This window comes from Oryzias melastigma, linkage group LG16, assembly GCF_002922805.2.
Source record: "Oryzias melastigma strain HK-1 linkage group LG16, ASM292280v2, whole genome shotgun sequence".
Classification (NCBI taxonomy): domain Eukaryota; kingdom Metazoa; phylum Chordata; class Actinopteri; order Beloniformes; family Adrianichthyidae; genus Oryzias; species Oryzias melastigma.
The window spans coordinates 5278570-5297870 of NC_050527.1; the positions used below are offsets into that span (position 1 = coordinate 5278570).

At 43.1% G+C, this 19301-nt stretch overlaps 3 protein-coding genes across 9 annotated transcripts in view; 1 reads left to right on the forward strand and 2 right to left on the reverse strand.

The window, feature by feature from the left end:
* The window catches only part of gsk3ab (glycogen synthase kinase 3 alpha b), a 15817-nt gene extending 13201 nt beyond the window's left edge, over positions 1-2616 (reverse strand). The window contains exons 1-2 of the mRNA XM_024267838.2: positions 2493-2616; positions 2207-2392 (exon numbers count right to left, since the gene is read on the reverse strand). Of these exons, the coding sequence (XP_024123606.2) occupies positions 2207-2392; positions 2493-2601 (295 nt within the window). The 5' untranslated portion in view covers positions 2602-2616. The remainder of the gene's footprint in view (positions 1-2206; positions 2393-2492) is intronic.
* Positions 2617-4481: 1865 nt separating this feature from the next.
* Positions 4482-12387, forward strand: znf526 (zinc finger protein 526). 3 transcript variants are annotated; one of them, XM_024267746.2, is made up of 8 exons: positions 4482-4813; positions 5272-5629; positions 6060-6226; positions 7739-7834; positions 7936-8684; positions 8760-8889; positions 8980-10509; positions 11337-12387. In XM_024267746.2, exons 2-8 carry the CDS (start codon positions 5338-5340, stop codon positions 11508-11510), a joined length of 3138 nt encoding a protein of 1045 aa, XP_024123514.1. In that variant the 5' UTR covers positions 4482-4813; positions 5272-5337; the 3' UTR covers positions 11511-12387. The 3 variants fall into 3 exon arrangements, with proteins under 3 accessions (XP_024123514.1, XP_024123513.1, XP_036071968.1); XM_024267745.2 differs by having other exon boundaries at positions 4483-4763; XM_036216075.1 differs by lacking the exon at positions 4482-4813 and having other exon boundaries at positions 4838-5629.
* The window catches only part of cicb (capicua transcriptional repressor b), a 32783-nt gene continuing 24541 nt past the window's right edge, over positions 11060-19301 (reverse strand). For 4 of the 5 annotated variants that reach the window (XM_024267720.2, XM_024267718.2, XM_036216073.1 and 1 more), the window contains 10 exons: positions 19094-19233; positions 18821-18981; positions 17453-17643; positions 15549-16007; positions 15151-15479; positions 14896-15059; positions 14644-14804; positions 14342-14476; positions 13731-13862; positions 11060-13647 (listed from right to left, as the gene is read on the reverse strand). In XM_024267720.2, the coding sequence (XP_024123488.1) occupies positions 13361-13647; positions 13731-13862; positions 14342-14476; positions 14644-14804; positions 14896-15059; positions 15151-15479; positions 15549-16007; positions 17453-17643; positions 18821-18981; positions 19094-19233 (2159 nt within the window). In that variant the 3' untranslated portion in view covers positions 11060-13360. The remainder of the gene's footprint in view (positions 13648-13730; positions 13863-14341; positions 14477-14643; positions 14805-14895; positions 15060-15150; positions 15480-15548; positions 16008-17452; positions 17644-18820; positions 18982-19093; positions 19234-19301) is intronic. The other variant, XM_024267719.2, reaches the window with a different exon arrangement.

Consider the following 19301-nt stretch of genomic DNA (forward strand, 5'->3'; position numbering starts at 1 on the left):
ACTAATCGGGGGATATTTAAATAATTTCAATTAGCTGAAAGTGTTATGCAATACAAAAAAGAGATTTAAATCGATCTGGAAAATTAAAAAAATGAGAACAGGTTGATGGAATAAAGTCCTTTCGACAGAAAGTGCATTTTGTCTAAAAAATAAATAAATAAAATCTTGTGATTAAAGAGTAATACTGCTGTTTGGTGGAAACACAATATACCAACACAAACCGTTATGAGATGAAATGCACAGATTAATTCTTAGAGTAGAAAATTCCTCTATAACAATGAAAGACAGACATCATCTAGAAACTTCAGGTAATCCCAGGTACAGATGGTTTAACAAAAAACTAAGAATGAGGTTGTACTAGTTTGGCACATATAGCATTTCAACTTCTGGTAAGTTTAAGTTATTGAGTTTTGAATATGTCTAAGGTTTTGTCAATTTGAGGTCTTTTTTCAGAAACTATATACATTTATGAGAATAAGATTATTTCTCATTAAGCTCTTGGAAATAGGATCTCCTAATTTTCTTTAAAATTTTAATTTATAAAGCACTGAATCTTTAAATATGCAGACAGTGAAGAGATAAAACTTTGAATTGTTTAAAATGCCCATGTTAACATAAAAGCATTGAAAACAGCTCTGACAGTGCATCTAACATGATAGTAAATGTATTAATTAAAGCAGTATTGTAAAATGAGCATTTAAAGTCTCGCTGAGTATCTGCTGCTCGTCTTTTGTGAATACAAATTAGATTTTTGCACTCTAATTAGATAAACTGCTAAAATATCTCTATAAACCCCTGCGATCATCTAAAATATGACTGAATGTGTTTATTTTAATAAACTCATATGCATTCACACACAGAAGTCATTTATAACTGTGTTTTTTAACATTAATTTTTAAGAGCAATAAATATACAAAAATATCACTTTTAGTTTAAGTTTGCAAACTACATTAGTGTAAATGTGATTGAGGTTTGGATCATACATAACAATGGAAACAAAAGTGAAAAAACAGTTCAGGTTTTCATTAATTGTATTTGCCAAACGAGCTGAACGGTAGCATTCTAATTAATGTACCATTCATGGCAAATGTTTCATGAAGTTGAAATGTTTGAAGGAATTGCAAACAACAGTTCCCCAACAACGTTGTTTAAACCCTTTATTGGTGCTAAGCAGCAACTTTGTATGATTTGAGATTACATTTAAAAGAAACATTTCTGCTTTTTATCAAAAAAAAAAAAAAAGACTGTGGCACATTCGTTGAAATGGCCTTTATCTGCATAAATACACATTTTAGGTCATTAAATTAGCTTCACTCAGATAGTTATTTTGTCATATGAAAAAATGGAAAATCAGGTTTAATAGAACATATTAAATACATTTGCATGTCTTTATCAACAAGTCAATTTCCAATTTGAATATTTTAGCAAAATATAGTTGAGCCTGGGCGCTTATGCTGGCTAACAACATACAATTAGAAATTCAATTTGACCGTCAGCTCCTACTTTTACACAATATTGTTTACATTTTTACAACAAACTGATACAAAATGACAAAAAATAATTTAGATTAATTAAATAATCAACTATTTAATGCATGAATGTTTAAGTTAACAAGTTTACAAATATAGGGGTAAAATAAAAAAAATAATTCACTCAATTAAAACTGGTCGAGACAAAGTACTGATGGCACAATATAATGTTTAAATTTGTAAAGTTAATAGCATTTGACTCTACCTGACAAAAAGTTTTGAGAAAAACTAATTAAAATGCAATTAATTATTCCATTTTATTTTATTAGCAACAAAATTCTTAGTGTGTTATTTTATGACAGCATTATGCTAAAAATGATTGTTCGGTGATGTTGCCGATTAAATTAAAAGAATTCTAAAGAACGAAGACAAAAGAGCAACTTGGTATTTGTTAGATTACATTTTATAAACTATTTTCACTAAATTCCTTCGATATATAATTACAATTTTAGCTTTTAGAAGAACGATTTAATAAAAACATAGCTAACGTTAGCTTAACAGCTTACTTAACTTAGCTGGTTAGCTAACAGTTTGATGGCTAAGGTTAACTCAGCTACAAAAACCGAGGTTAAAGACACTGTGACACATTAAAATTTAAACAGCACACAGTCTAAAATTGTATATCAACAGTTCTGAATTAAAGTGGAGCAAATGATAGACGCACAAAGACTACTTACTAGGCAATTTCAAATTTCCAAAGCTCGTAGAGCTGCTTCCACCTGCTTGTGAAGCCCCAGTCTTTCCTGTCAAGCTTCCGCCGGGTACTGATGATCCGGCACCGGCTGCAGCAGATCCGGGAGCTCCGGGAGGCTCAGCGAATGAGCTGGTCCTGGCCCGCCCGCTGCCGCTCATATTTGTGTGAACTAAAGCCAGGGCGAAGTTACATATTTTAGCAGGCACACCCTCTAAAACTCAACAACGAATATGTAATATTTTGTTCGATACGTATTTAAAAACACTTACAGCGTTCAGAATAGGTTTCCCGTCTCCCCCTTTCTTCCTCTGTAGAGCGGCGATGGTGGGGGGGACTGGGGAGTTGACGCACAAAGACGTAAAGTACGCAAGAGTTCATGGGAAAGTGAGTTTATTTTCAAACTTTTCTAATATGCTTTCCCTGTTTTCTTTAAATGGTCACTTGCAGTTTGCGTGTTTTTATTACTCTTTCATTATTTTATTGTTAGACGTTTTCCTCTCTAAAATATGTTGCAACATTTAACCTTTTTGAATTTTCTTAAATAATATTCACAGGTAAATAACCCAAAGAACAAAGTGTTCCTGCTGGTACTATAGGTTATTTTTGTGACCTTGTCACATGGCTTTTTAACATAGAACTTTTATTGAAAATAAAACGTATTTTTAATATGTATTATAGCATGTGACCACACAAAACACTGCTTTCATTAATATTTCAAATCTAAAAGATTTATCCATATTGAAAAGTTCAAAACAACAACATCAAAAGGGAGTGTAAAAAAACACTAAAATTAAAAGTTTATTGACATATCCAAATATAATAGAAATAAAATTACCAATAATAGATGAATAATCCTCTATTATGTACCCAATGGCAAAAGTGTGAAAATATATTAAATAAATAAAGCATGTAAAACGGGCTAGTATAATTTTCTTACTGATGATTTTGTGTCATATAAGGTTATCATATTTCAGACAGTTGCTTTTATAAGTATTGCTTTTTGCAATGTTGCAAGTAACTCATTACAAGAGTAATATTATAAAGTAATATCCATATTTTTGCTGTATTGATCCTGTTAGGATCCATTGACCCAAAAACCTTAATTGAATAACCCTCATAGTATGAAAAAGCTGCATAGTTCTTTTTTTTTTTCTCAAAGTCAACAGAAGTCTGACATATTTTTGTTGCTGCAAAATGGAGTAATTAAATATGTATATTTATTAAAAATAAAACTTTTGTTGTTATCCTATGACAGGGGCCTGCAACCAGCCAGATCTGGCTCTTTTATCTCTCCATGGTGGCTCCTTGGCCAAACATAAAATAAGTCAGGGAGACTGCTGACCCAGCCATGTCGACCGTGGAGTCAGCAGTTCCCTGCTAATGGCTGCCTAACCAAAAATGTCCAAAGAAAACGAATAAACAAAGCCAACAAACTAAGACTACTAAGGTCCAAAAGCAAAGTAAAATAACAAAACCCAGCAGCGTAAGACTGCTGAGGACAAGAAGGGGAAAAAGAACAAAAAATGAATAAAAGAAAAATAAAATAATATTTTAAGTAAGGATTACTTAATTAGGATTTATATAATTTAGATTAGTTAAATTTATAAACTGATGGCTGAGGTGCACGTAGATGATAAACTATGTAGGTTTTTACATCCCTGTTGACCTGAAGACGTCTTGTTTGCTCAACACGACCTCCAGAATGCACAGATTTTATATGCAAAGCAAAACTTTGGTAAAATGTTTGATCTTTTATGATTTAAAAGCACATATTATCTTGTGCTCCACAACACTGGTTACTACAGTCCAGAGCTGCACTGAGAGGATCCTGTTTGACACAGAGCATCTTTTACTTTGAAAATTAGTAAAAAAAAAAAAAAAAAAAAAAAAAAAAAAAAAAAAAAAAAAAAAATAAATAAAAAGAAATCAGATTTTTGCTTTTGTTTGTGCCAAAAATAGACATAATTCAAATTTACTATTACAAAAAGAAGGTAATGAATGCAAATCTAAATTCCTTAAAGGCTAAAGTTAGGTTTTGATCAATAGAAAATGAGCCCAAACGGCTCTTTTACTGTTAAAGGTTGCTGACCCCTGATCTACAGTAATTATGTAATGTAAAAGTAATATAACAGAAATTTAAATCATTCAAATTCAAAGAAATTTTGTTGGGTAAAGATTACTTTTAAAAAAAGTAATCAAAGTATTGCAACTTGGAAGTAACTTGGACAGCACTACTTTTTTAAGGAACTACATTACCCAGAGTAAAACAACAGTTTTTGATTGACAGAAACATCGTCCTATAGCGGCACTGACAGCATTCAGACTACCGCATTGGGCGGGGCTAGTTCTCACAAGAATGGACGCATTCGGCGGGCAAACATTTCATTAAACGCATTGTGATGTTATTTCCTGCGCCACATTTTCCATTTTCCCCCAATTTCTTTGCCAAAGACCGCTACGATGGAGAGGGAAACCGCACCGAGCCCTATGAACGCAGACCGATGGCGCTAGGAGGGACCGTCCAACGAGAGTAAAGAGCGGTAAGGAGGAAAAAGGGCCCGCCGCGACAGCCGGAAAGCTTCGGAGAAAAGTGGGTAGCGCCGCCTGACGGACCGCCCGACGAAGCGGGCTACATGTGTCAGGAAACCGCGGTGTCTAAAAACTGGTCTTCACTGTTGGAGGGAGCGCCGCCAACAGCTCTCCATATGCCATCACACACGGGATACAGATGAAGGAATTAGGGAGGAAATTAACAGTTTGCCATCTTTTCTTTAGCGATTTAAAGTTAGCAATAGCGGCCTATATTTAAGCTAACGGCTGAAAAATGCACGACTGTACTTGGGTTGTGTTAGGAGGATGTTGCAATAGGGACACACTGTGGTCTTTGGCTTCATTGTGGATTTTTATACAAAATTCATTTTATAATGTTTGCTGTTTTTTATTTTTATTTTTTTATTATTATTATTTTTTCACAAGTGGGGTACATTTTGACAAAGTTGTGTGGATTGTCCCACTACAGGTGTCACCTGAATCCTCTCCTCCTCACAGGTGCCCTTTCGTCCTGACTCTGCGGATGCTCAGACCGTCTCGATCCATCTGTAAAGTTTCGTCACGATGGCTGATCCAGAGCAGGCGGAGGCGGAGGAAACCTACGTGGAGCACCAGTACATGTGCAGTGAGTGCCAGGAGCTGTTCGACACCCTGGAGGATGTGCTGATCCACCAGCAGATCCACACCGGCCAGGAGGTGGAGAGCGAGGCGGTGGAGGGCATCTCAATCGCTCAGATGGGGCAGAACCAGCAGTTCCAGTGTCTGGAGTGCGGCAGCCTTCTGGTGAATTCAGAGGAGCTCCTGCAGCACCAGGAGATGCACATGCAAGAGGCTGGCCTGGAGGTGGCGCAACAAGGTGAAGGAAGCAAACAGCTGAGTAGTGGGAGGTTACTTTGCACAAACGTGTATTGTAAATGGTTTTAAGGATGCACAGTTACTGCATTTATATGGATTTTGCAAGTAATTTTGGATTAAAAGCATGAGAGAAATATATTGTGATCCCTTTTGGGGTTACAAAGTTGCTGGAGCCTATCCTGGCTACTATTGGGTGAAGGTGGGGTACACCCTGGACAGGGCACTCAGTCGCTCCCACACACAACCAATTAACATATAACCCGTGTTTTTGGACTGTCAGAGTGCATGGAGAAAACCCACACATGCATGGTGGGGACATGGAAACATGCAAAAGGTTGACAGCGAGAGTGCTAACCACTAGCCACCGTGCAGTTCTGTATAATATAATGTAAAACAAATTATTTCATATGTTTGTGCGTGTTCTTTGTTAGTGTGTGAGGTTCTGGAGACAGAACATGCCAACGCAGAGGGTCATTTGACTGGACCTGTTCAGTACCAGTGCCTGGACTGCCTGGCTCTGTTTGACTCACCTGAAACCTGGCTGGAGCACCGGCGGAGCCACAGCAGAAGCACCACTCACAGTAGCACAGAGGCCACAGTAAGTAACCCACAGTCAGTGTACTAGTGGATCTGAGCGTGAACCATTCCCTCTGTTGTGACTCTCTGGTGTTCTGATGGTTGATTTTTTTTTTTTTTTTCAAGAGAATCTGACTACAGAGAAAAAATATGGCGCCCAAAAATTAATAGCCGGAAATCCCTCCCACTGCTTGACCCTCCGGCAAAAAAACATAATTTGCACCCGAAATCATTGGCTGGAAGTCCTGGCCCCGGAACCCCCCGTTTTAAGCTTTCGACCTTTTTCCCTGTTCTTCTCTCTTTTTTCAACCCTTTTTGCCCTTTTTTTTCTCTGTGACAGAGATTGTCACAGAGAAAAAATGGCATTTCGCCAGCTCTGATCAGCTGATTCACAGAGAAAAACTAAATTTTTTCCAGCCTTTTTCTCCAGATATAAACGTTTTTGACTTGAAATTAATACGATTAACGTTCTCTGTCCCATTTGAAGCTCATCTTGGACACTAAACTGTCACATTCAAAAGCTTAGTAGCTGATGTTCTGAAACGTTTTTAAGATATAATTTATGAAAGCATTTGTTAAGGTTTGGGAAATTTCTGCGTACACAACCGTCTAAAGTTACGAGATTTTCGCTTCCGGCTAAAGATTGATTCTGATGCCATCTTTCGTGTGACCAGAGGCCCCTCGTTTATTTTTATTTTTATTTTTTTGTCTTGAGCTGTGAAGAGGAGACCTTTTAAAGACCCACTCCGATCATGTTTTAAAAGTGTTCTCAGTGGTCTTTTAATTAGGATTTTGTTGTTTTTAGTCAACATTTTAAAAAGTGTAATATTATAGGACATAGTTTCTGCAAAGCAGCAGTAGTTCATTAGAAATTCACCTCTGAGTTGTGGGCGGGACTGTTGGCGTGGAGGAATCCAGCCTCCCCTTCCTCTCCCCTTTGCTGAGAGCTCTTTGTTAACATGCTCTCCTGCTAGCTTACAGCCCCTCAAACCCCCAACTAACATTACAGGTGCAACAAAAATGGGAGCAATATTTGACGTACATTAATCTAGTCATCCACATGTAAAGCAGGAGCTTGTTTCTACATCATAAATTAGATATTTTACAAAATTATTTTTTTGGTCTGCTCCTGATTCACAACGATTTGAATTTAAACAAAAAAAAAAGTTTTAGCTTCATTTTCTTTAAACGTGTCCTCCGTCTTGAGGACAATTCCTCAACAACCTGTTAAAAAACACCACAATTTAATCGGAGTGGGTCTTCAAATGAGCCACTAACAGATGAGTGGGACTGACAGGAGACTAACTCAGGCATGAAAAAGGAGCTGTTTGTTTGATCTGGAAGATCAAGACCAAGTGTGGTTGTGTTATAAACATTTCATACCTCTGGAAAAGCCCAGCAGCCCCCATATTCCTTGTCTCACTGGCCTGCATGTGACAACAAAATCCTCACTTGTTTGGAACCGTAAATGAATGATGGATTTGTATTCTGTGGAGATGGAAGCTGTGGCATTCACTTTTTTGTTTCACTTCAGGAGTACGTGTTACAGCCGGACGGTTCCGTCACTCCTCTGAACAACGTTCAGAACTATGTACTGAGTGAGCAGCAAGCAGGGGAGATCTTGGCACAGGTAATTTTTAGTGCATGACCACGGTGCTGCTGGGTAAAATGTTTTATGGCTGTGAAGCTGATTTCTACCTTTTTAACTGATCATTCCGATGAATTGTGCAGGTTCTCGCCCAGCAGCAACAGCAGAAGAATTACCAGTCTGTTTCTAAACCAACTACACCCAGCCGCTCCTTCCTCCTGCCCCCGGTGACTCCCGCTCCGGGCTCCGCCACTATGCACCTGCAGATCCTCACCGCTCAGGCCCTGGCGGACAGCTCCACCAGTCGGGGTCAGCGCCGCTCCAAGCTGCCGCCTCTGCTGCCCGCCGTGAGTCGGAGCTCTTCAGCCAAGCTGCTGGAGAACGGCGTACAGAGGCTGGAGATGAGGCTGGCGCGGGGCGACGATCAGCAGGACCAGCCCACGGAGGTGGTGGTCATCCACCCCTACGAATGCTCGGAGTGCTCCCTTCTGTTCCAGACGCCCGAGGACTTCCTCCTGCACCAGGGAGAGCACTTCCTCGGCCAGGACAAGGAGAGTGGGGAGTCGGGGGTCATGGGTGGCGTGGAGGACGTTCGGGGGCGGGAAGAGACTTTCGATAAGATGGAAGAAATGAGGAGCAGGAAGAAAGGAGGGGGCTGGACAAAATCCTTACAATGCGAGCTCTGCAGCCGCATCTTTACCTCGGTCAACCGCCTGGCTGCGCACAAGCGTGTGCACGAGCAGGGCACGCACGAGTGTCCAGAGTGCGGCAAAGTGTTTAAGAAGGCCACGTCACTGCAGACGCACATGCGCACACACTCGGGGGTGGCGCGGTATCTGTGTGTGGACTGTGGCACCGGGTTTACCACGGAAATGACTCTCATCATGCACAGGTGAGGACTTTTTAACCCCCCTCCTGCACGATTACGTCCGTTTTTAGTCTCAACTCTCCGTTTGGTTTCTTTCAGGAAGTCGCATGTGGCAGACCCCCTTCACAAATGTCAGTTCTGCAACAAAACCTTCACCAACATGACCAAATACCTCTACCACCGCCGGACTCACCGGAACCATGAACCATCCGACACCCCCAGCTCTGTGGTAGAAAAAAAAACTGCTTATCCAATCCCATTTAGTCCCTAAAGTTAAAAAAAATGTAACTTTTTGTTATTTTTCTTATGTTTTTTCTAGGTTCCATGTCCTTCAAGAGCATCTCCCACTACTTTAGCCATTCTGCAGAGAATAAGAGAGAAGAACTCTGAAGGTGAAGATGCCAAAGTCGACCTGCTCGCTCCTCTAACTGAAGAAGAGATAGAAAAGATGGAAAATTCAGGGAAAAGTTCTCCCAGTAACGATCCAGTTGAAGCAGGAATAGAGGAGGAGCAAAGAAGCAACACCGAGGCGTCTAAAGCAACTGAAGGAAACGTGGAGGCGGAGCGCTCCGCTGTGTCAGACTGCAGAGTTGCGGGAGTCCCGTCGAGTCTTGCCACCTCGGCAGAAGCTTCTTCATCGTCAGACAAAGGAGCCTTTTCTTGTCGTTTGTGCCCAAAAACCTTCCCGTCCCAGCTGCAGCTCACGCACCACCGCCGCAAGGCCCACGCCACCGAGCGCAGCTTTGTGTGCGGCATCTGCGGACAGGCCTTTAAGAAGCAGATCAACGTGCGCAACCACATCCGCACGCACACAGGCGAGAAGCCCTTCCAGTGCTCTGACTGCGGCAAAACCTTTTCTCTGCTGGCCAACCTCATGAGGCACACGCTCATCCATTCCGGCGTGCGCCCGTACCGCTGTGATGTCTGCCACCGCTCCTTTTCCGTGGCCTCCAACCTCCGTCAGCACAGCCTGCTGCACTCCAATGCCGCCGCCCTTACCTGCCCGGACTGCCCCGCCACTTTTCGCACCTCCGTGAAACTGGCCGCCCACCGGTTCACCAAACACCCGGGGGCTCCCGCCCCCTTTCCCTGCCCCCACTGCGACGCTGGTTTCTTGAGCAGGAAGCAGCGAGACACCCACTGTCTGGAGCAGCACCTCGCTCTGGTGCAGGCCGGGGCACAAAGCCCGCCGCAGCCCTCCACCTCAGCAGCAGCAGGGATCAAATTAGACGTTTCAAGTAGTTTGGTAAAAGGAGGTTTGGATTGTAATATTTGTGGAAAAAAGCTAAATTCTTCTGCCAACTTGAGGCTTCACAGACTGAGCCACTTCACCCCGGGCCTCGGGAGGCCTCGCTGCATCCCCGGCAAGCGGCCCAAAGCTCACCAGTGTCCCATCTGTGGCAAACTCTTCGTGTCGTCCTCTGGTGTTGCGCTCCACCAGCGTGTCCACACGGGCGAGCGGCCGTTCCCGTGTCAGGTGTGTGGGAAACGCTTCCGCCAGAACACGCACTTGCGAGAGCACCTGCGCACGCACTCGGGCGAACGACCGTTCCGCTGCGAGGTGTGCGGCAAAGCCTTCATCCAGAGCATGCACTTGGCCGAGCATCGCAGGACGCACACGGGGGAGCGGCCGCACGTGTGCCCGCTCTGCGGGAAGGCCTTCAAGACGTTCTCCAACCTGCGCAACCACAAGATGACCCACGAGAGGCAGCAGAGGCTGGACGAGGAGGCCGCCGCCCAGGCCGCCATGGAGACCAGCTCCACCGTTGCCGTGGTCGACGTTTCCGCCTTGGACCTAGCCGGCAACCAACCTCAGCTCATCCAGATCCAAACCTCCGATCTACAGCCGGTAAGACCTCTGACAGAGTGTGTTCTAGTCTCCAAAGTCAGCTACACTTTTGAGCACTTGAGCTGTAAAGTTTAGTCCAAAGGAGCTAAATCACTACGTCTGAACAATCTTTTTCTTTTTTTTTTCAATCCTTTGGTTTTGAAGACAACAGGATTCTCTCATTTATATTTCAGTCACCTGAGCACTAAAAGTCATGCTTGGTGGCTGACCGGTACGCAGCCACAAAGGTCGGGGAACGCTGGTCCGGCCAATGGGCTTAAATTTGGCTCAACACGGAAAACGAAAATTATAAATTGAAGCTGCAAATTGAAGAAGAGGGAGACAAACAAAGAACAAAAGAAAAAAGCAAACATCATCTTTCACTCTGTAACATTAGGTTGATAGTGTTTAAATTCAAACTATCAGTTATGTTTTCTACTTGAAAATAATTTAATGTAATTTTTTTAAATTAAAGTTTTTAAATCTCTAATCTGGTTTGTCATTCACTTTAAGCTGATTTGATCCTTATATTATGTAACTCATGACTTAAGAACACAAAAGTACAACAAAGGAAATAATAGTAATGTTTATTTATTCAGGTTTTACTTGAGTCAGAAAGACTTACAAGGGTTGTAATGACCATTTACAAAACCATCCTTTTATATAGCAGGTGTTTGACTTCTTTTACAATGGAATGAAAAAAAAAGTTTCTTGGATTGTCACCAGAAGACACAAGGATAATCCACCAACGAGAATGAAAGGCTCCTTTCGGGATTTCTATCAGATCTAGATAACATCTGCACCGCTGTGCTGTATTTATTTACCTTCTTTGTTTGTTTTTTCTGCAGGTGCAGGGCACCCCAACCATCATGTGTGATGAGTTTGGGGAGACCATCGCCATCATCGAGACCACGGAGGGAGGAGCGCTGCCTCTGGAGCAGGCGCTGGAGATCTACCACACAGCTCTGGAGAACGGCCTGGCCGTGGAGACGGGGGCTGTGGAAGGTCTGCAGCTGCTCTGAGGGAAGGTTAAGGCCATCACAGAACCGAACACATCCATACGAGTCTTAATACTGGCAGAAACAGGAAAATGGAATATCTTCAAGTACTGGGACCCCGACGGTAGATATTCAAGCACCAGACCAGTGTTGTCCGGTTCTATCTCGTGTGGAATACAGGAAAAAGATGCATTCTAGACGGGGTAAATAAGGACCATGGGTAGTGCCTCAGACCATATTTGTATTCGTTTTTTGTAATTATTTTTATGGATGTGATTATTTTCAGTTTTGTAATATTGGTGTAAATTGATCAAATAAATTGTTTTTTCCCCACAAATATGATCAACGGTTTGCAGCCACATGAAAAAAAAAGAGTCAACCTTTTGCATAAACTCTTATCTTATGGACAAAGTTTATGTTTGAGTAACATTTTTACCACCGTGTGGAATCAGTTCTGAGGGGAAAACTCTTGATATTTTGGCTTTTATAATCAACTAACAATTTAGATTCTTTTCTTGGAACATATTAAAAATGTCAAACTGGGACATTAATAGGCAAATATATTTTCTCTCCATGTTTCTGCTTAAAAGATGTATGTTTAACGACAGGTGAGTCAACTTGACTCTACAGTATTTATTTACAACACAAACGGCGTCCTGAACGGCTCTCTGCTTCGTCCTCCTAGCATTGACCAGTTTTCTCTCTGAGAAGGTCAAATGAAATGCTCGTGTTGAGGCTATTGAAACAACCCGGAGAGATAAAAAAAGTGACATTTTAAATAATCCTTAGAAACTGCACCACAGGTTTTTGTTCAGATGACTAAAGGAAGACTAAAATGGAGGAAGTGTCCGGGCGTGAAGCAGCATCTCACCTGCCTCCAAAACGGTTAGAAAAAAAAAAATCACTGTGATGATACAAGAAGTAATAATCAAAGGAATAGTACAGCAACAAACTGAATATAACAATGTTAAATACAAATCAGAACACTTAAAAAAAATGAAAAGACTGCTTGGCAATAGAGGATTAAGGTCTTTGGATCCAGACCTCCACCTCTCAGATGTGCCCAGTGACTCTGACCCTCCTTCCTTCCTTTCAGGCACAGGAATGCTTGGTTCCTAACTGAAAGCACGTGCCAGGATCAGTCACAAGAAGGAAGGACTTGGCCAGTCAGGTAACTGCAGGAATGATGGCACTGCCAGAAGCCCACGCTAGTTTCTATCAGTCAGTCAGTGAGTCGTGGTGGACCTCTCCTGAAGGTCGACGGACGACAAACGTCGCTCCAGATCCACTGCGTCGACCGTCCCAATCGGGCTGCGTGTTTCCGGCTGTTGAGGGCCAGCCCCCAAACGCCGGCAGAAAGGAATCGCAAGCTTACAGCAATTCAGTAAATACATGTGGTTACTCAAGCAGACACGTAATGTCTTTACTCATCTAAAAACCAAACAAATATCAAAACATAGATCTAGCTCTTTAAACTACCAACTGTTGGACATTTCAAAGTGGCCTAAAGCGAGCTCGTCCAAGGCGAGAACCGTTTCGTCTCCAAGGCAAATGCGTGCACCTGTACATGATGGTCCTTCAATTACTGGCATTAATGGAGTCTCTTTCTAAGGTAATTAATGCAGAGTGGAAGTGTGGGAATTAGGAGAGTTGCTGCAGTATGTGTACATGGGACATGTGTTGTGCCTTTAGTTTTCTGAATGCTAATACTTTTTTTTTTAAAAGCGTCCCAAAACTGCAAACAACATTTTCTTAAGGTCAGCAGCTGTTGTAAATCAAAATGAGAGTTGGAAGTGAGGATGTGGATAAAGGTGAGGGTGAATAGAGGTGACTGAAGTCGTCACTGATTGGTCAGTCGGACTTGTCTTCTGTGTTCATCTAGCAGACTCGTGTGGATCACGAGGCTTCTCTGGGCTCGCCTGTGCTCCCTGTTCAGCCTCGTCATCCTGCAGGTCTCCACCTCTCCCAGGTCCCTCCCCCGAGTGGGAGCCGGACGGTCCGGGAAGAGAGCACGAGGAGTCCGAGGGCCCCAAGCCGGGGCCGTCGGTGGGAGTCGCTGTCTGCATGATCTTCTGCCGGACCTCCCTGATCTTCAGCTGCAAGCACACCTTAGTGGGAAAAATGTCGGAGTATCTCGTCTGGAAAGCTGCAGTGGCCTGAGCTGGAAGCAGAAATAGATGGTAAAGGATCTGAAGGCGGCTAAAAATATGTCCAAAATGAGCGCGCAGACAGGACTTTCTGTACCTGATGGGAAGAAGCCCTGCTCCTGGAACAGCTGCATGACAAGAGCTCTCCTCTGATCCAGAGTTCGCCTCAGGGAGGAGTACGGCACTTTCTCAAACTCCAGTTCAGCCAGAATGTCTTCTCCATCAGGGGCTGGGATTACAAATCAACACGTTTTTATAACAATGTAGAATATAGGAAAAATCGCAGAAGTTACGTTCTAAAAATAACTTGCAACAGGTGAAATATGCAACAGAGTTATCTTTATTGATAAAGATTTCTTTAAGGCTTTTCACTACACACTTTATACACCTTTCTCAGACAGACGTGAACATTTCCAGACTTTTCTTTCCTGTTTAAACTCTCAACGTTAAAATAAGTCTAGTTTTGTTAAAAGAAACCAAAGATCTGCTCGCAATGGAAGATTTAGGTCAATTTTGCAAGCTGAACACATTCTGTACAGGAGAGATATACAAGGATCTACAGCCAATCAGGACATGGAACATAATCTGATGTTTAAAAAAAGAAAAGGATGCAAAATTGCAGAAGAAAAAAAACACAAGAATGCGAAAGATGCACAATGATATAACATGGCAACACTGCTTTGACATTGCTTTAGTCTCTGGTCTTACCTGCTCTGTCAAACGTGAAGATGTCCCCCTCACACTTAGCGGCACTTTTAGGCGTGTTTGGTTCCGAGCTGCAGCTTGATCGCCGCCGACTTTTTCTCTTCGGCGATAGCTGCTCATCGGTGGCAGAATCCAAATCTGAAAGCAAAAAAAACCTCATCTCAAAACCCAACACAGATGGTGAACATCAGCATGACATCCTTAAAAATTGCTCCAACATTAGTAAGAAAATATTTCAACCAGGCCAGGCCAGTGGCTCTTTATTTCAGTCACAGCTAGAACGAGGTCTGAAGGATTCTACAGACCTGTGGAGTTCTTCCTCTTTCGGCGGTAGCTTCCCAGGATGGCACGGGGGGAAGTGGCCAGGCTTTGCAAGGTCGGCGACGGCAAAACTTCCTCTGGTCGAAACTCTGGCAGCTCAGCGAAGCGTTCCTCAAAGTATACCTCTGAAAGAACCCTGCCAGTCCAGCAAGGCCAAACACAAAACATAAAGTGTATATATTTACAGTATCCATGAATAGTTTCTGCAAAAAGCTCCAGCAAAGGCGTTGACTCACTTGTCCACAGAGTCGAAGGTCTTCTTCAGTGGTGGGGGACGAGCTTTAATCTTTTTGGGCGTCAGAGTGTCTTTGTCAGTCTGTGGAGGTGGTAAAGAGGGCTCTGTGGTTGATGGAGGGGGGAGAGGAGGGGAGGGGAGGGACTCCTGCTCCTTCCATGCAGCCTACACAGAGTTTGAAGCAGACATCAGTCACATGAATGCAGACGTGTGAATTCCAGACAGACCATAGCAGAGGGCGTGAAGCTCCTTTTACCTCTTTGGTGGTTATGCTTTCTCTGTTCCGGGCGTCGGTAGAGTCCGTCGTACTGGAGCCCTCCAGAGATCGATCTAAAGACGGGGGCTCCTCTGTGGGAGGGGCTGACGGAGAGCCCGTCTGCCTCAGCGGCTCAGGATCAAAAGAGAAATGACTGTTGCTGGCAGTTTCCCTGCCCGCCTCCTTCTCCCGCTCCTTCTCCTTGTCACGCTCTTTTCCCCTGCCTCCTCCATCGTAGCTCCCCACTGGGATGGTGGCGATGGCTGCCTTTACTTTGAGAGGGTTCCTGACCGGAGGCTGTAACAGCTTGGGCGTACCTGGTGGGTTGCCTAAAAATCATTAAAATAAAGTCAGCAAATAAAATCTCAAAAAATTAATATAATCTAAAAACAACATACCAGGAATTTGGATTTGAAGGGGAGGACTGCAGGGCCTGACGGACACTGCTGAGCCACCAGGGGGTGCCACTGAGCTGCCACTGCTGGAGGTATGCAACTGCCTGTCTAACTGTCTCTCAAAGTGTCCCGGCAGTTCAGCCTGCCTGTCATTTTGTCGCTCGGCGGGCCTGTCCGGAGGCAGCTGCCGGTCCACCTGTCTGTCCGGATGGGGCTGTGGATGAGGTGTGACAGCACTGAGGGTTGGTGGGTGTTTAGGCAAGATGTGTGGGGAAGCACTTGAGCTGGAGACGGTGTAGGCCACACTCGAGGGCACCGGTGCCATGGAAACAACCCCTGTTGCCATGGTGACACTTGGTGAAGGAGGGTAGATGGCTGTGACTATCTGGCTCCCAGAACCAGCAGCGGGGGCTGAGGTGGGGGGCTGTGGGGTCTGAGCGGCTGCTAGAAGCGGTGGCTGGCCTGGATGAAAGAGCCAGGAAGGAAATGGAATAATGAGCTGTAAGCATGTGTCAACATACTCAAAAGTTTGCTTCAAAGTACCTGACCCTTTCTGAAAATGTTTGTGGGGTCGGTGTGGTTCCAGACGGACTGAGTACAGAACTTTCTAATGTGCTGCTGTGTCGCATTTCTGAGCCACCCCCCACCCCCAGCAAAACAAACAGGTTTATCTACCTATAAGAGCAGCAGAGAAAGGAAACACCACTCAGGAAAAGATATTTCAGGTGATTTATTTTCTCTTTCCTGAAGTGCGATAGTGTCAAGTGCAGATGACTAAGTAGGCAGCCCTTTTCCCTGTGCAGTAAGTATGTTTTTAGACATTTCGGTACATTATCGAGCATCAACTTAAAAAAAGATCTGCACATTTCATACTTGATGTATTCTATATCTTTGACTCCCCTGATCTCCATCATCCCTTGTGCTTATATTGTGTTGCTGGCCTCTTCTTTGTTCTGATTTCTTTGTTAGTTCTGGGGCAAAGCCCGGTGCAGGATCTGTGGCGCACATGCAGATCACACAAAACACACTTTGGAACACATTCTTTGAACCACTCAGAGTAGTCTGACTTTATTCTGAGTTTACTGTATTTAAGACTTTGTCTGAGCTGGCATCTGGCTCAAAGCTGTACAGCTAGATAGCACCAATATTGCTCGCAATTTTTTGTTGCACTGGTAATCTTAGGTTGGGGTTTAGGTTGAACAACATTTTTTTAAAACCTACTGCCAGTCTGCAGAATCTATGTACAAAAAAAAACCGATCTAGTTTTTTTTTTAATTATGCCTGCTAAAAACGGCTTAATCATAATAAAAGACAACGGAACACTTTTACAATAGATCAAAAGATGATCAAAAAATCATGTTTTGTGGACACTGTGCTTGGAGCAGACAGGCAGATGTCTATAGATTAGTGTTTTGAGCAAGTCCAATACAGGAAAAAAGAATGTCTCACAATCTAATATCTTAACATTTGAAATATTTTACAGAAGTTTAAAATAACGATTTTTTCTGAATTTTAACCCTGAGTCACTGTTTTTTTTTTTTTTTACATAATAAAAGATACCAGGTCCACACAAAGCTGTGATATGTCAAAAGCAGCAAACCACAATGCAACTGCATTTTTGGGTTGAAGAATAAAGAAATCATGAGGTTGTAAGAACCTCATTCTGTTCCCCTTGGTAGGACAGGTTAATCTAATACCAAAATGTTGCATTCTACCTTTATACTAAACATTTGTTTACTGGGAGAAAATGGATCTTCAGATATGCTTGTTGTGGTTGAATTTTCTGCCTAACATGATTTTCCCCATCTAGACTTTTGTTTTCGAAGCTGACTCCCCTGTTTTAATTCAAAGATGCTTTGAATTAGAAAAGACCTTCGTTTTTGCTAACACTTTTTCAAAGCACTGACCAGCAATTAGCGGCTGAACGAGTGTCTGTCCAGGTGAAGCAATGGCCGTGAACCCGAGGGTTGCTAACGGCGATGGGACATATGCAGATCCAGGGACGGGCAGAGCTTGCTGAGACGAGGAAGAGCCGGTTGTCGTGGAGACTAAAGGCAGAGTGGATGAGATCCCAGGAGTGGACTGGACATAGGTGATTCTTCATGACAGGTGAAGACACATGAGAAGGAATGAGTAAAAGTTAAACATTTCAACAAACGATGCTGCTGAGAGACGGTAAGATATGAGTCGGGTCTAAATTAAGGAACAGAAAGACAATTGCAGGGAAAGAGGAAGAAAGGCAAAACGAGAAGTACTGCAGTAGGGGTCAGTTGATGAGCATACAACACAAGTAGCACTAGATGACTAGTGCTGTGTGAGGAGCTGAAAGGTAGTGTGGGGGTGGCAAGCAGAGGCAACTCGGGCCACCAGCAGCATGACTAACACATCCAGAATAGAGCTGTACTGCAGCAGCTGCACCCCTCCAGGAATTTGGTTTCTTCTGGGCTCGCTGCGTTTTAGGGAGCTGGGCTTTTATTGAAATATAAAACGAGATGGGCTACTAAAATTTCAGGGAACTGTTCTCCAGTATTGCAAAGTGTATTAAAAACAAAATCTTTTTATTGGAGAAGATCTAGAATGTGGACGAGCTTATGCTATTATTCCCACATGTATTTATTCCAGCACAAAATGATTGCTCACTCTGCACACAAAACATGTAAACATCTCACCATAGAAGACAAAAATGACCACTTTCAAATCAGCCACACAATTACTTGTGTGTGCATAAGAGGGGCAGGATGAATGAGGCTGGCACGTGTTTCTGGGCAGGTGCCTTTGTTCCCCGTTTATCAGAGCCAGGTCAAGCTTAAGAGGCATAATTTGTTTACAACATCCTCCAGACATCTGCTCTGGCTCATCCATGCCTTCAAGAAATGGCTCTAAAGATGTCAAAACATTTTCTAAAATCCTTGTGATTTTAACATTTTCAGAGAGCATCAATTTTTCTCCAACCGAAATGTGCTTTTTAAAGATCATTTACTGTGCTAAATAAAGGCATTTTCAAGTGTCAATTGGTGAATCGAGTTTTGGAGTTCTGATTTTATAGCAGAGCTGGCTCAAGAGGGCAGCACACCTCAACTGATCCCTGTGAGGATTTCATAAACATAACCCTACCATGTCAAATAAACATCAAAAAGTAATTAATTAAAATAAGACTTGTGTTACATCTTCAGAAAAACTAAAATATTGTGGAAAAACCTTTCTGCACTTTTTACTTATGCTTTTTTAACCAGATGAATGAGCCCAAAGCTACATGAAAGTGGGCTAGTTTTTACCTAGTAGGTGCTTGTGGCAGCAGCACCGTCTGGGAGGGGGCGGATCCAGGTGCCACCACAGCGGCTGTGCCCACTGTAACCGGGAAAGCACTGGCAGGATGCACTGCTCCTCCCTGAGGGAGCTGCGACTGGACCACTGGCATAGGAGCAATCTGGATGATCTAAAGAGGGGCAGTACATAAGTCTGGGGACTGTAAATGTTCTGTGGATTGTAAATTGTTAAAAAAACAAGTAAAGCTTCATTTGATTGGAGCTACTGAAGTGCTCTTTAACCTTGCTTCCAGACTGAGCACCATTCTGTACAGGAAGAGGTGGAGTCACAATGGGAAACTGCTGGGCAGGGGCTGGTGCAGTCCTTACTGTTGCCATGGGAACCAGCATTTTACCCTGGAGCACTGGAGACTGCGTTTGCACTGATGTAACAACAGAAAAGCCAAAAAGGGTTAGTATTTCATCCGGGGTAAACGCAAAACAGTTGTTG

Excerpts from the sequence above, each read along its gene's own strand:
- znf526 (XM_024267746.2), top strand. The coding sequence starts at position 5,338 with ATGGCTGATCCAGAGCAGGCGGAGGCGGAGGAAACCTACGTGGAGCAC. Across the intron at positions 7,835-7,935 it reads CAGGGGAGATCTTGGCACAG|GTTCTCGCCCAGCAGCAACA; the intron begins GTAATTTTTAGT and ends TGAATTGTGCAG. Across the intron at positions 10,510-11,336 it reads AAACCTCCGATCTACAGCCG|GTGCAGGGCACCCCAACCAT; the intron begins GTAAGACCTCTG and ends TTTTTTCTGCAG.